This window comes from Nothoprocta perdicaria, unplaced genomic scaffold, assembly GCF_003342845.1.
Source record: "Nothoprocta perdicaria isolate Ctin4 unplaced genomic scaffold, notPer1 scaffold_204, whole genome shotgun sequence".
Taxonomy (NCBI): Eukaryota; Metazoa; Chordata; class Aves; order Tinamiformes; family Tinamidae; genus Nothoprocta; species Nothoprocta perdicaria.
Window position 1 is genome coordinate 1,325,351 of NW_020455250.1, and position 13,373 is coordinate 1,338,723.

Genomic DNA, 13,373 nt, shown 5'->3' on the forward strand with positions numbered 1-13,373 from the left:
GAGACAGTCAAGTAGTGAACCAGGCTGCCCAGAGACCTGCTGCTACCACTTCGCTTTGCCTGGACTGGATAAAGCCATGAGCAGCTTCATCTGATCCCATAGCTGACCCTGTCTTAGCAGGAGATGGATCTAGATAAGCCCAGGGAGTCATCCTGAATCCTCTGATGCTAACTGAGCAAGCATGTCATACCTCACTAGAGTACTCTCCTGGCTTCTTGGGTAGGCCTTCATGAGAAATGGCTTGTAATTGCTGTCTGGCACAAATGTCAGATAACAGAAAAGAGCAAAAGTTACCCATTCACCTATCAGGTCTGGACTAATCGGGTGTTTAAAGGAGTTACTGTCCAAATCCCGTTCAGTTTCAGCAGGTCTGAGGTATCCTGAGGCTCCTGAAAATCCACATATTCAAGGCCAAGCAACCAGGATAGTGCTGGTAACTAGAAGAATAGATAATGAATTTCTTTTCATGGTTTGTATTTGCTTACCTCACTTAAGTACAAGGAGCTGGCATTTTTTTCTAAGAGTATTTAGTAAGTGTGTGGTAGCTCTTGAAGCTCAGTAGGACTAAGACTAGAGAATAACCAAAATCCAAATTTTGACAGGCATTCCCCTCCCACTCCTGAGCCTCCTCCCTGAGGGTATAACAGAGCAGCGGCAGAGCCAGAAATAATGTAGATCAGATAAGGTAAATTCTGCTGTCCAAGACTTAAATCATAAAGCAGCCATTTATTTAAGAATTATATCCTTTCATTACAGTGCAGATCTCAATGTTTATAGTGATTCTTATATTAGAGTATGATTCCCCCCTAAAGAAGTCTATTAATGGTCCTTTCTATGGTTTTAAATAATTAGGAGGTGGGTAGGGGGAATCAGTTTTATTCCCTCCTGCAGTTCTTGACTGTTTTCTTTGGATTCATGCTCTATTTTGTTTAAATGTGCAAGTCGTACTCATTTCCTAAGGCCATAGCTTCTTTAAAGAGCTCTTTTTGGTAAACTTCACCTCCTTATGCACTGAGAATCTATTCTTTCCAAAGATCTACTGCTCAGAGGAGTAATTAATCTAAATGACTTCTCTATATTCCAGCAAATGTACAGGTTAACAGGCTGGAAAATACATTTTTATGTCAAATCTCAAAGGGTTAGTTTTTCTCCTCCAAAAGACAGAAAGTATATAGGGGAGTGTGTTTGTGGGAGCAAATCATAATAAACTAGTGTGGTGAAACCTACAGATAAGACAATTATCCTTAAGCAACCTTTTACTAATGCTGGTATATCAAAGCTAAACTGAGATTTGCATATGACATTGCTGTAGCCATGTTCAGGATATAATTTAATGCCCAGGATCCATGTAGCTGAAAACATTTAGGAGAGAACAAAAAGCTTAGTCTTGCATTTGAAATATAACATGTAGTCAACGTCTCTTGTAGTCAGCCAGCTTCTGCCTTGCTGAGCACATCTATGTAAATGCCAACAAGGGAGCAGAAAAGCTCTTGTAAAAACTTTAGAGGAACCTCTTAAGACAAACTCCAGATTCTAGTATTTAAAATGTGCTTCTGGGAACTGAAAATCTTCTGGTTTAATATCCATGCTCACAGTGTCCCCTTATGAGTTCTAGCCCATGGTATCAAGTACCCCTTGGCCCAGTTTCTATCCAAATGCTGATGTTTTGTCTCTTCTTGAAGGAGTTGCTTAGTACAGTTCTGCTGTGTTTTGAAATTGATTGTAACACTTCAGAGTAGGAGCTTTAAGCACTGCTTTCACAAGTTTATTTTTGGATGTGTTGGTTGTAGTGCATTAGACAGGCTTTTTGACCACAATTTATTTCTTTAACAGGCTTCCTTTTAAGCCTTTCCAACAATATCCTCATTTCTCTGCCTGTTTATTTTGGGTTTTGTTGTAGTTTGTTTTAGGGAACTGACAAAGCTGTGGTCAGCTTTTCTTGAGCTGTTAAGGCAATATTTAAGGTCCAAATTGTCTTTTTAATCTGGATCTCATGTCTTTGGGTAGAATTCATTACGTATTATAACATACAACATAATTGTTTTTATTTTTGTGTTGTTGTTTTTATATTTTGTTTGTTTTTATTATTTGTTTTTTATTTTATTTGTTTTGGTTTGTTTTTTTTCTTTGCTTTTTGAGTCTTGAGGAGAAAGACTTGGAAATTTAACTGAGAAATGGAAAGGAAAGAGAATAAAAATGTTGATGAAGAAAAGATAATCTTGTAATAAGTTAAAATAGCTCATAAGAGATGGAAAATGGGACTTCGGGTGGGGTGAGCACTGGTATCTCCAAAGAGAGCACATCAGTTAATGCAGGATGTGGCAAATGTGCCTTGTCCTCACAAGTAGTAGCCACATCTATTCACTGGGTGCTTTAGTTGCTCTAAGGCACTTGTTTTATGTCTTTCAGAAATCACGGCTCCCACCCTTTGGATTAAGCACTTGGTCATCAAAGATTCGAAGCTGAACAGTTCCAGTATAAGGAATTCAGGTAATGCTCCATCCAGAAGGCAGAGGGAAAAACCTCTATCTTGTTTTTGGTTTCATTCATTCGGTGTAGCTCTCGTGCTGCTTTTACAGTTTTGCAGAGCTCAAGATGACAACCGTAGAACAATTTTGACTTGTATCTGTCTGTGTGCCCAGAACATCGTAGCAGATTAATGAGCAGGATTTCTGTTTCCTCAAACCAGAACTCGGGAAGCTCTAAATTATTCATTTGATACTTCATCTTTTTCTTGTCTACTCTTCTGCTGTCTTTGATGGACATTCAAAGTGATGCCCTTTTGAGAATAACTGTAGTGCACTGAGAATGGCTCTAAGAAATGGGCTGTGGTCTTGGTCTAAACGGAAGAACAAATATAGAGGGGCTTCTTTTCTAGGAACTTCAAGGTTCTTTGGTAGGTGGTATTTTTGACGCAGAACAGACTGGATTATTTCCGAAGAGAATATTTATTTTCTGGTCCTTGTTGCTGCTTGTGAGCTGCAGGGCAACCACTTCGACAACTGAAGGTGAGAGATTCGTAATAAAATCCTGACATTTTGTCCCTACCTGTCTTTGAGACCAGCTTTCCGTCTTATGTAGTAATCTAGGTAGTTGTAATGGAAATAGTTTCCCAGATCTTAATTCTAGAAGACTACAAAGAGACTAGACAATGTGGTGGGAGAGTCTTTGACTTAAGAGCCTCTCTCCCAGCCTTCCTTGGCCTGAAAGAGCTCAGATAGGGTGGCTTTCATGCTGTAAACGTTTGACTTATTTGTTTAAGCCTTTTGTCAGAAAGCTGCCTTATATAAGCAGGATTTCTGTTTGTGGAAAACATCATTTTGGGAGTTTAATTTTGCCCACTTTATTTTCAATTAGTTGTATGTCCTTTCTGGTAATAAGACAAACCCAGAATAAATGTTCTTTAGAAAATTCAAAAGTTCGTACGAGAGAGTTTCTCCAGCAAGCTAAAATGAGCTGTTTGCTTCAACTAACTTGATTTTACTGATTGTCCTGGTAGACACTTTTGCCGTAGCACCTGATCAAGAGATTAGGTTGCCAAACTTAGGTGTGAATTTTCATATTCTGCCATAAATATATGCAGCCTTCTTAAAATGAATTACTGATATCAAGAAATGCTGCCCCATCCAAATGTTGAAGCTAATGTGAGAAGTATTTGCTTTTAGCAATACTTTTTAGCTAAGTCTAGTCCCTTTGCTTTTTCATTTATTTTTAAAGGGTTAAGCTAAGTTTTACTATCATGGAGCTGGATTTTTGTTTTTGATATTCACTCTGCTCTGTCTCTGCTCTTGGCTGAGAGATGTTATGCTTGAGTGGAAGCTTCTAACCTTAGAGTTATCTCAAAACCATCCACTACAAGGAGATGTTTTTAGCTGCCTTTAGGTAGAGCTTGTATTTTGTCATTGAGGATTCCCTGCAGAAAAAGGAGCAAGGGAAAGGAGATGGGAAGCACTTCAAACCTTTAACTCTCCTAGACAGTCACTGGGCTTCCCAGGTTGTTAATGACCCTTCACAACAAGGCTTCAAGCCTTGTCTTGTGCCTGGGTGTTGTATCTGTTAACAGCCAGCACTTGCTTGGCATGTATCTGAAGGGAGTAGGGAAGCTGAGGAGAGAGCTGAAGGTTTAGTTGCATTTTTTTTTAGGTAGCAGACAGATGGACATAGTCCCTACTCCCTAACTGGAGGCCAAAGCTGAAAGTGAGCTCCATGTTTCCAATATCCCTTCAGAGTGAACCAAACTGCAGATAGCCAAGCGCTGCTGAGCTCTAGCACCCCTGTGTCATCCCGCTGGAAATATCCCATGTTCTTGGTGCAATCTGTATCTCACAACAGCTGCATTGGAGATCTGTGTCCTGTTGTCAAATTAGCACTGACAAGCGGTAAGGAGGTTATCCTGAAACAGCCTTCTCTTGTGGAGCATTTACATTTGCTTGGCATATGTATATACTAATTAAGCTAGGGATCAGGAAAATTAGAATGACTCCATCCTGATGATTAGAGCTCTTGGCTGAGAATCCATATGCCTCCAGCCATTTTGTCAGTGATTCTTTACATGCTGAGTAAAATAATGTTGCTAGGAGGAACTGTTGGTGCTGTTGTGCTAGTCCACCTTGTAGAATGATGATTAGATCATTTACTGGTGGGGTGAAATGCAGGTTCAGATCCTCTCAGGCTGAGGCAGGAATCAAACATGTAAAGATGCTGCACCATTGGACTGCTGAGTAGCAGAAGATTGGTATTCTTCTGCACTTAAACTAAGCTGTTTGCTTTTTTTGTGAATCTTACAAGAGCCCAAAAGTCAACATTTCTTTTCCTGACATGTGGAAGACCTAGATCAAAAGAAAATACGTTGTTTGCTATGGCTAGATGACAAAAATGTTAGATGAGGGTTTGTTTTGAATTGATTTCCACCTTCCCTAAACACACACAAACATCTCAAATTAAGCCTGTTGTTCAGTGCTGCCCTCTGAAATGTGTTAATTCTTCCTAACACTACCAAAGCAGAAGGAGATAGAGAAGTGACCTTTGCAGTGGCCATTCTCTAACTGTCATGGTTAGGAAATCTTTCCATACTGCATGCAAAAACCCTTCAACTTGCTCCTTTTCTACCTCTCCTCTCCCCACAACATACTCCTGCCTGGAACAGTTCAAGACACTATTTTTTTATGGTTCTTATTGTAGGGAAATACTTGATAACTCATCCCACTTCCAAGAAAATAAATGTACTGGCTGCCTCTTTGGGAGCGCCTGTTTGCACTGAGGAGCCCATGGTTGTTCCTCATTTCCGGATTTGGGCCATCTCCAAATCCATTTGTGCTACTAAGTGATTTGGTTTTGTTTAGTAAGAGATTCCAGCCTGTATCCAGCTTTCTCTGACAAACTTTAAGAAAACCACAGAGTGATGTAATGAGCTCATGCATGGAAAAATAAACAGCTCTAGAGAAACCAGCAGTAGCAGCCTCAAGTAAATACTCTACAGTCATTGGGGTTTTGAACATGACGTTATTTAAAAGGAAGAATGAGTAATATATTAAGGTTAGCAGCTGAAGACAGGTTTGTGTGTGTCTAGTTTAAATAAAAAAAAAGTAGCTGTTTATTTCAAAATCCTGCCCATTGAATGGGGACCAGCTGTATGTGGGCTCTTCTGTTCGGCTCTGATGCCCAAACACCGCATACGCATCTCGTGTGACAGCTTTCCAGTGACAGAAGTTTTACTCTCTGAAGCTCCTCCTGCACAGAGCTGGAAGTGAGCTTTAAAAACAGGAACGGTGGTATTCACATTTCTGTAATTTAATTCACTTACGGCTTCTCAAAGAAAGAAACAGCTTGAAAATGGCGTGTGTGTTTATGTGCGTTAAGAGCATGACATTGCAGTTTGCCTCCAAAGATCCCTATAGCGAGGCAAGATGTGATTATATCAAACATACTGCCGGGACCTGGATTCTCTGCTTTGTCTCTTCTCTTTTGTTTATAGAGATATTTTTTCCCTCCTTTTTATTTGGAGGGGAGAGGCCATTTCTCACCTGTCTTTATTCCCTCCTGTCTTCTCAGCCTCATCCCTTAGCCGTGCTATCCTTCTCATAGGACATGCAGCATGTCACTATTTAAAGACATATGAGACCATGGGTTTCTGCTTTCTGCTGCTACTACATTAATTGTGTTAGTTCTAAATTTCATGGCTGTTTCCTATGTCAACTGTTGATTTTATCACCCAAATAATTTTAACAGAATTGTAGGCCTTTTGCTAAAATCTGCCTAAGAACTGCTGGCTAGCACAACTCAGGCCACCAGTTGGATGAAATGGGTGGAGGTAAAGGCAGTTTCACATTAGCAGAAGAGCAGGTGGAGAAGGAGAGATGTAAAAGTGATTTGGTGACATCTAAATATGACATGCTAATGGCACTGGAAGTGAAGAATGATGTATGGGCATGACATGCAAATGCAGATTGCAGTCATCCCTGCTGAACACTTCAGTGTTTCTCTCTGGGCTGAGTACTTGGGAGAAGTACTTGGGAGGATTTTGAACCTCCATATAGTGGCAGAGAAAAAAAAGTATAAATGATGCAAGAACTTGCAGAAGAGGGAGAGAACCAATGAATCAGATTCTGCTTTTTCTGCTTCCATCTAGTTCTGTGTCCTGCTTTGCGCTTGTCCTGCAAGTTGGGGTTTTAATTCATTTTAATTTTGGTTCTGGCTTGGTATTAAATGAAGCAAAACTGGAAGTTGCCACAGAGTGTAGTAGTAAGAAAACTCACTAAGGCCATTTTATCTTCATTGCAAATCCATATGCTCTTCCCTGCTGAATTCTTGCTTTCTTGGATGCCAAACGTATAGTGAAACTTTTTTATCCTTTATTTCTGCTTCCCCCTGCCTGCTCCATTTGTGATTCAATCACTCTTCTGTCTCTTGACTGGTGCTTGGGAAGACCTTTCTCCACCTCCCTCTTGGAAGCTCTGAGATGATGTGATATATCACACCCACGTGTGATTTTTCCCACAGCCTCAGTGGGGCAGGTGTGGTCAAGAAGGGAGTTTGTGGGGGTAATGGAAGAGTCTAGGACCAGGACCCTTCCCAGACAGCCAGCAAGCCCAGTCATAAATACGATGCCATTGGGGACCAGTTAATCTGCTCTATGAAAAGGTGCAAAGTATACAAGTGGGAAAAATAACATCGTATAATAATCAGCGTGCAACCTTAGGTGCTAAACCATATGCAGCTAGGCAAATAAATGAAGTTCCCCCTGAGTGCCGTGTGATAAATCATTCCCAAAGAATTCAGTCACTCCCCCCTCATCCCCCAAAGAAAGAAAACAAATTACTGTAGACATGGAGTCATAGCTGGTACTCTGCAGCTGTCAGCTGAGGGGAGTGGATGGGGGATAGTGAGAGTGGAGCAGTAGGCATCAAGGGTACAAGGATAGGGTATATAGAGCTTTCTAGAAGCAACCCCTCTTAACTTAAGGTTAAAACCAAAGCCACTAAGGATTTGGAGGGGAAAAGGAAAGGAAATAGACTCTAGCATCAGTTATTCCATGGGGCTGTAGGGACAAAGGCAAAGTGGAGAAGTTAACTTTGTGGAGCTTGTTTTGCTTTTTGCAGGGGCTGCTACATATTGAAAGGGTTGCATTGTTTTGCTGAAGTAATTCCCAAGGAGTGAAGTGCTCCTCACTGTTTATGTGAGCAACTTTCAGCACAGGGTTTACATGGATCTTTGAATATCAACCTGAGCAAGTGCTGATGCCAGCAGATAGCCAACACATCAGGTGTTTACCAGCCTTTCTGCCTCTCTTGCAAAGTCAGCTTTAGGAGAAAGATTTTAGCATTTCTAAGGTGCCACAAATAAGGATAACCTGTTGAAATATAATGGTCAGACCTGTGCTCATAGATGCCCCTTGAAAAAGGATGGACCTGGATGTCTGTCCAGAAACTAAAAGCTCCAAGGGAGTTTGGGATTACAGAGTTGAGACTAAGTAATTTGTGAGGAAACAACTGAATAAACAAGGTGGATTGAGTAGTACATGGACCAAGGTATCTACAAGAGCATCTGCTGCCCCTAGCATTGTTCAAGCAGGCCATAGATGTGACTTGACACAGCACGAAGCTGTAAGGAGCTGAGCTATATTCCAGAGGTTCCTGGAAAACCCTACCGCTTCCCATGATAGTATCTTCTTCCTTGCGCTATGCTTAGGTTGAAGAAGAGGGTTTACACTTTTGTGGGCCTTGGAGTTGGAGTAGAGGAAGAGAGAAATGTACAAGACCTTACATAAATATTAATAGGGCTTGTGGAGGAGCAGCATGGGGCATGAGGTAAATGTCTGCTGTGGTCTGTTTGTCTCCTTTTTCAGAGAGTCTTATGTCAACAGACCCAAGAGTTGTGCTGTAGGATTCCTACGTATATTGCTGTGCAGCGGCTGATGAGTAAAATCTGCCATCCTCAGTTTTCTTTGTGGTCCTTTCTTTTTTGCATTTTATTGTCACACCACAAAGATGAGAAAGTGGTGTATGAGCAACAGCAAATACATGCAGATGTTTTGTGGTACAGCAGAGGTGGCATGAGTTGTTTTTCAAACTGCTGAAGTGCCATGGAGATAGGCGGCCAAATCTTCTGGGAGAATGTCCTAAGGATTGCTGCTGGACAGTCACAAATCAAGGTGGATAGAGAGCCTTCGGAGCTGGGCAGAGAGAAGAGTATGTTTTAATAAAAGCAAAGTAACCTTCAGTCTCCTGGAGCACATGAGGGAGGGAAGCATGTTGAATGGACTACTAGTCACACGAGGTGAATGGGCCGGCATCTCTCCTGTCTTCAACTTTCACCAGTTAAAATGCAAGGAGGGCTCTGGTCCTTTGGGGATCATCTGTCTCACACCTCAACTTAGGCTCACTGAACTGGTGAACTTAAGCCCTGATAGGACAAAGCTGCAGCTTCTCTCTAGATCTGTGCCTCTGTGACAGCTGATGCTAGAAATGGAGGGATTGGTTCCTACATAGGGCTGCAAGTCAGAGAAAACCTACTCAGAAGGATACTAACTTCAGCTATAGTGTCCCCGCGCAGTCCTTCCCTTGCCTTTTGACCTATTGTGGAAGATGATTATCTCCCATCTCATGACACTGATGCAGAGGGAGCAGATTCTCCATCCTGTTGTTGCTGTCTGTAAATACATTAGATCATGGAAATTCCAAGTCCAGGGAGCCTCTGGCTCAAACAAAGTGTCCAGGAGTCAGTGCTGGTGGTCCCTCTGCCTCCTTGTGAACTGCTAAATACTGAGGGAAAAGCTGATCAGTCATTACATGAAGACTCATCACATACCAGTTTGTCTCTGACCCCTGCCTTTACTCACCAGCTGTAGCATAAGAAAGGAGTGTTACTGTAGTTGGATAGACTAGGCTGGAGTATTTTTCTTACCTGCCTCAGTTTTCAAAAGTCTTCTATTTGGTGTCCTGTAATTATACCTTTACCATACTGTAAAAATAGCGTGCTCTTATATCTCAGCCAGCAGAGGCAGGCGGGTTCTTTAGCAATTGCTACAGCAGTTGTTCCAAGTACTATTAAAAACAGGTGTGGGAGTGAAAAATAGTTTCTCAATAATATTAAAGCTTCAGTGGGAACACCTATGGCTTCTCATTTTATTGGATTGCATTCCTTAGTGTGGAAAGAGTGTGGCTTGAAAGGAGTATGGGGAAAATGAGTGAATAGTTTTAAAGACAGGTGGCTTATCTCAGAGCTAGGTATGCCACAAGCTAGCAATGCTTTGAAAATATGTAGAATGGAAAGGAGGAATTGGAGGAGAAAAATAAGGGATTGTTCCACTCAAAATGACAAGGATGATGTCTAAGGCTGAATCTATTTCTATTGCTGTGGAACCATCATGGTACGAAGAGTCGAACAGGATTTCATTTTGGAAGAAGACTTTCTCTGTTTAGAAGGTGGAAACTGTTGTCACTGTGAAGGTACTGCTCAGCTAAAGCTCTCATACACTATGTGGAAACCAGTCCGTAAGAAGATCAAATACTCCAATCCAAAAACTTAAACCAGATAAATTGTTTTGTTGTCTAAAATCTGCTGCAGCTTATCAATCTGTGTGAGGAGGCTCAAGAAGATCTGAAGAAGTCCCATAGTTTCTTCTTCCCCACTTACAGTGAGCGTCATGTCCACTAAGCAGCAGCTCTGACGTGTGTAACCTTTTCTTAATGCTGTGACAGGGATTCCACTGCTGCTTCTGAGTGAGCAGTTAATCACCAGGGCTTTTTGCATCAAACCTAAATCTCCTTTCTCCAAGTAATCTGACTGCTACTTGAACTACCCTTGGGGAAGAGCAAGAATGATCTATGACCGTCTCTTTTTCATATAACAGCTCTTATGTCTCAGAAGACTGAGTGTCACCCCTAGACTAAACAAATGGAATTCTTTGAGCCTTTTCTCATAGATCAAATTTCCTAGACCATTGCATGTTCTCTTTGCACTCTTCTGCGCTCTTGCCAAATGGTCCACCTCTCTGTCAAAGTGCAGTGCCCAGAGCTGGACACAGTTGACTGAAAGGCTCATCAGTAACTAGAGTCTGTTCCTTATGTGTGATGCCCCTGCCAGTACATCCCACAACTAGATTTACCTGCCTTGGATCTTGCTCATTTGTTTGCAGCAGCGTGACTTTGTAGACTTTTTTTTGCGGTCTACCTAACCTCCTGACCATATTTTTCCAAGTGTTGCTGTCTCGTCAGTAATTTCCTCTATTTGTTGGATTTGTCTCTGCTGGTTGTTATGTTTTATATTTAAACTTGAGTTGTGATCATACTGGTTTTAAACTGTTTATCAACATGACTTTAAAATCTTCCCTGGATTTCAGTGGCTGTAAATTGCATGCTGTGCTCTCCTAGCAAAATTGCCCATTTGATAGAATTTCCTACAAGACACATCATTCAATAGAGAAGAGCTTTTTCACAGGCAATTTTTGAGACATGTTTTTCCTAACCTGTAGCATAGACAGTTATCTCCAAGTATCTGTATGTAGTCCATGTTTCCCTAGATTTCTCAGGAGAACATGTGTCATTGTGCTCTAATGAGCTAGAAGTTAATCAGAGCTCTGTCTAATGTATTGCATACAGCCAAGTAAATATTTCCAATATCTTTTGTCAGGATGATAAACTGAAACCATTATAAATAGTGCCTTCTTTCTGTTGGTCTCTTCTGTTCTCTCTCCTTTCTCCTTTGAGCTAGTCTAGCTTGAGCTGTAGGAGGGCTGCAAGACTAAGGACTCTGTGACTGACTGCTTAAGAGATGGGAGGGTAGAAATATTCCTAGCCGTTTTTGGAAGATGGTATAGAATTGCAGGGACGCATAGCTTCTGATCAGCAGATTTCAAGATGTACAGGATGCTTATTTCTGTGTTGTTTGGAAACTGTGGAACAGACATCTTCCCTCATCACTTAGTGCCCTTAGATTCTGCCTAGTGAGTCCTTGGGTTGTGTATCAGAAGAGAGCAGGAGAATCATTCCTCCCTACCAGCCATACCCACCTTTGGTCAGTCCTCCCTGTTTCCAGCTAGAGGCCAGGAACTGGCTCCCCAACCACTTTGTGCTGTAGGGATTAGAGTGCAGCCTTATCACTTCAAGCAAAAGGAAGAAGGCAAGAGGGTGATGTATTCGTGGGTAGTTTAAGTTTAATGAGCTGCTTGGAACAAAGCAAGTTTAAAAATTAAGGCACCTGTTGCAACTTTGCATTGTACTTGTTCAGCACTGGAACACATTGCAACCTCTGTTTTCTCTGTAGTCTCTCCTTGAGAAGTTACATTGAGTGAGTACCGAGGTAAAGCGAGGACTGCTCAACTGGTACAGTGTGGCAGCACCTGTAAGGTTTGTTTTTATCTTCCGTTAGCCAGAGTGCCCTGCAAGGACCACAGTCCCAGACAGAGCAGGGTGGAGCGCAGAGCAGCGCTGATGACTAACGGAGGTGTGGAGAGATTTATGCTATCCCCATGAGCTGTATTTGCTCAGCTGTTATTGTGCTCCTAATAAACACAAGAAGGGGTTGTTTCCCTTCCTCCACCCACATCCCTGCTCTGTGCATACTCGCTGCATTAGGCTGGCTTTGGTAGTCCAGGCAGCCCCACTGAACGTGCCTATGCCAGGCCTTTCAAATTCCCTCTCCACTTTGAAGATTTCGGCTGCTGCTTTAGACTGTGCTGAGCTTTCCCTTTGGAATGAGCCTTGTTCCTTCTGGCCCCGGCTTTTGTAAGCTCCATCCCTGAGCGGAGGCATCTCTCCTTCCCGGGTGGGGCTTGGTCCCATTCACGTTACAGCTTCTTTATGCAACAACAAAAGAAGGACCTTTAAAATGGAGTTTGTGGTATGCCGAAATAACAAGTTCATGGTTCCTCTTCTCTGGCAGAGCGGTATAGAGAGAGGCCAAACACAAACAGGAAATCAACTTCGTTCAATTAAACTTCCCTGGGAGACAGGCAAACACTTTCTGTGAGTGAGAGGAAAACTGAGGCACAAAGACACTCGGTCCTTTTTTCTAGCCTGGAACAGGATGTCGGTAGGAAGTTGGCATTATTTACCCTTAATGCTGCCTCTGTTCTGTACTGCGCTCATTCCTCATGCAGGAGATTGCTGAGAGCGGAACACAAAAGTTGAGAAGCATTTATTTGATTTTTTTCTTACTGGTGTTTTGAAGTCAAGTCCCTGTTGCAGCACAAACAATGGTGACTGGTCAAGAATCTTAGAGGAAAAGACCTTTTCCTCTCTTTCTGAAGAATACTTGTTGGTTAAAACTGAAGCTTTTTGTGGGGACACTTGTGGGAAATGTTTCTCCTTGAAAGAAGAAAGGAGGGGAAAGAGAAGCAGATCTGCCCTGCTCTGGAACTGTAGTTCTGGGGTCGGGCTACAGAATCATCTGTATCCCCGTCACTTCACTGGGGAAGAAGAATAGAAAGAAGGTACTCTATTTATTTTGCCTGATTTGGAAGAACTATTCCTGTCTTCCAAGGATGTAGGTGTACTTCTCTCCAAGGTGATTGGTTTTGGGTGGTATTATAGTCAGTGTCCCTCACTCTTTTCTACCATCCTTGTTTAAACAAACAACAACAAAAAAAGGTATGTAAAAATATTTTAAAAATGTTGTGCTGCGTTGGACAGGAACTCCTCCTCCTGTCCCACGCCACCATCCACAGCCCCCTTGCAGCCGCAGCGATGGGGCTTTCATCCTCTGGTTCCACAAGCAGAAGCCAGATGTTATGTGATGGGAGTCTCCCAATCTCCAGAGTGGGAGAGTCTCCTCCGGAGTCTCCAGGGCTGTGTCCAGCCCTGCACACTGAGCACGAGAGCTGCTAGGCAGAAACCTCTGCTTAAAAACAGTTAGATGCTCTCTCTTCTCAGCTT

General features: G+C 42.2%; 1 protein-coding gene across 1 annotated transcript in view; it reads left to right on the top strand.

The window, feature by feature from the left end:
- SMOC1 (SPARC related modular calcium binding 1) overlaps window positions 1-13,373 on the top strand; it is a 120,892-nt gene that overhangs the window by 80,644 nt on the left and 26,875 nt on the right. The window contains exon 8 of the mRNA XM_026038224.1: window positions 2,410-2,490. Coding sequence (XP_025894009.1) covers window positions 2,410-2,490 — 81 coding nt within the window. The remainder of the gene's footprint in view (window positions 1-2,409; window positions 2,491-13,373) is intronic.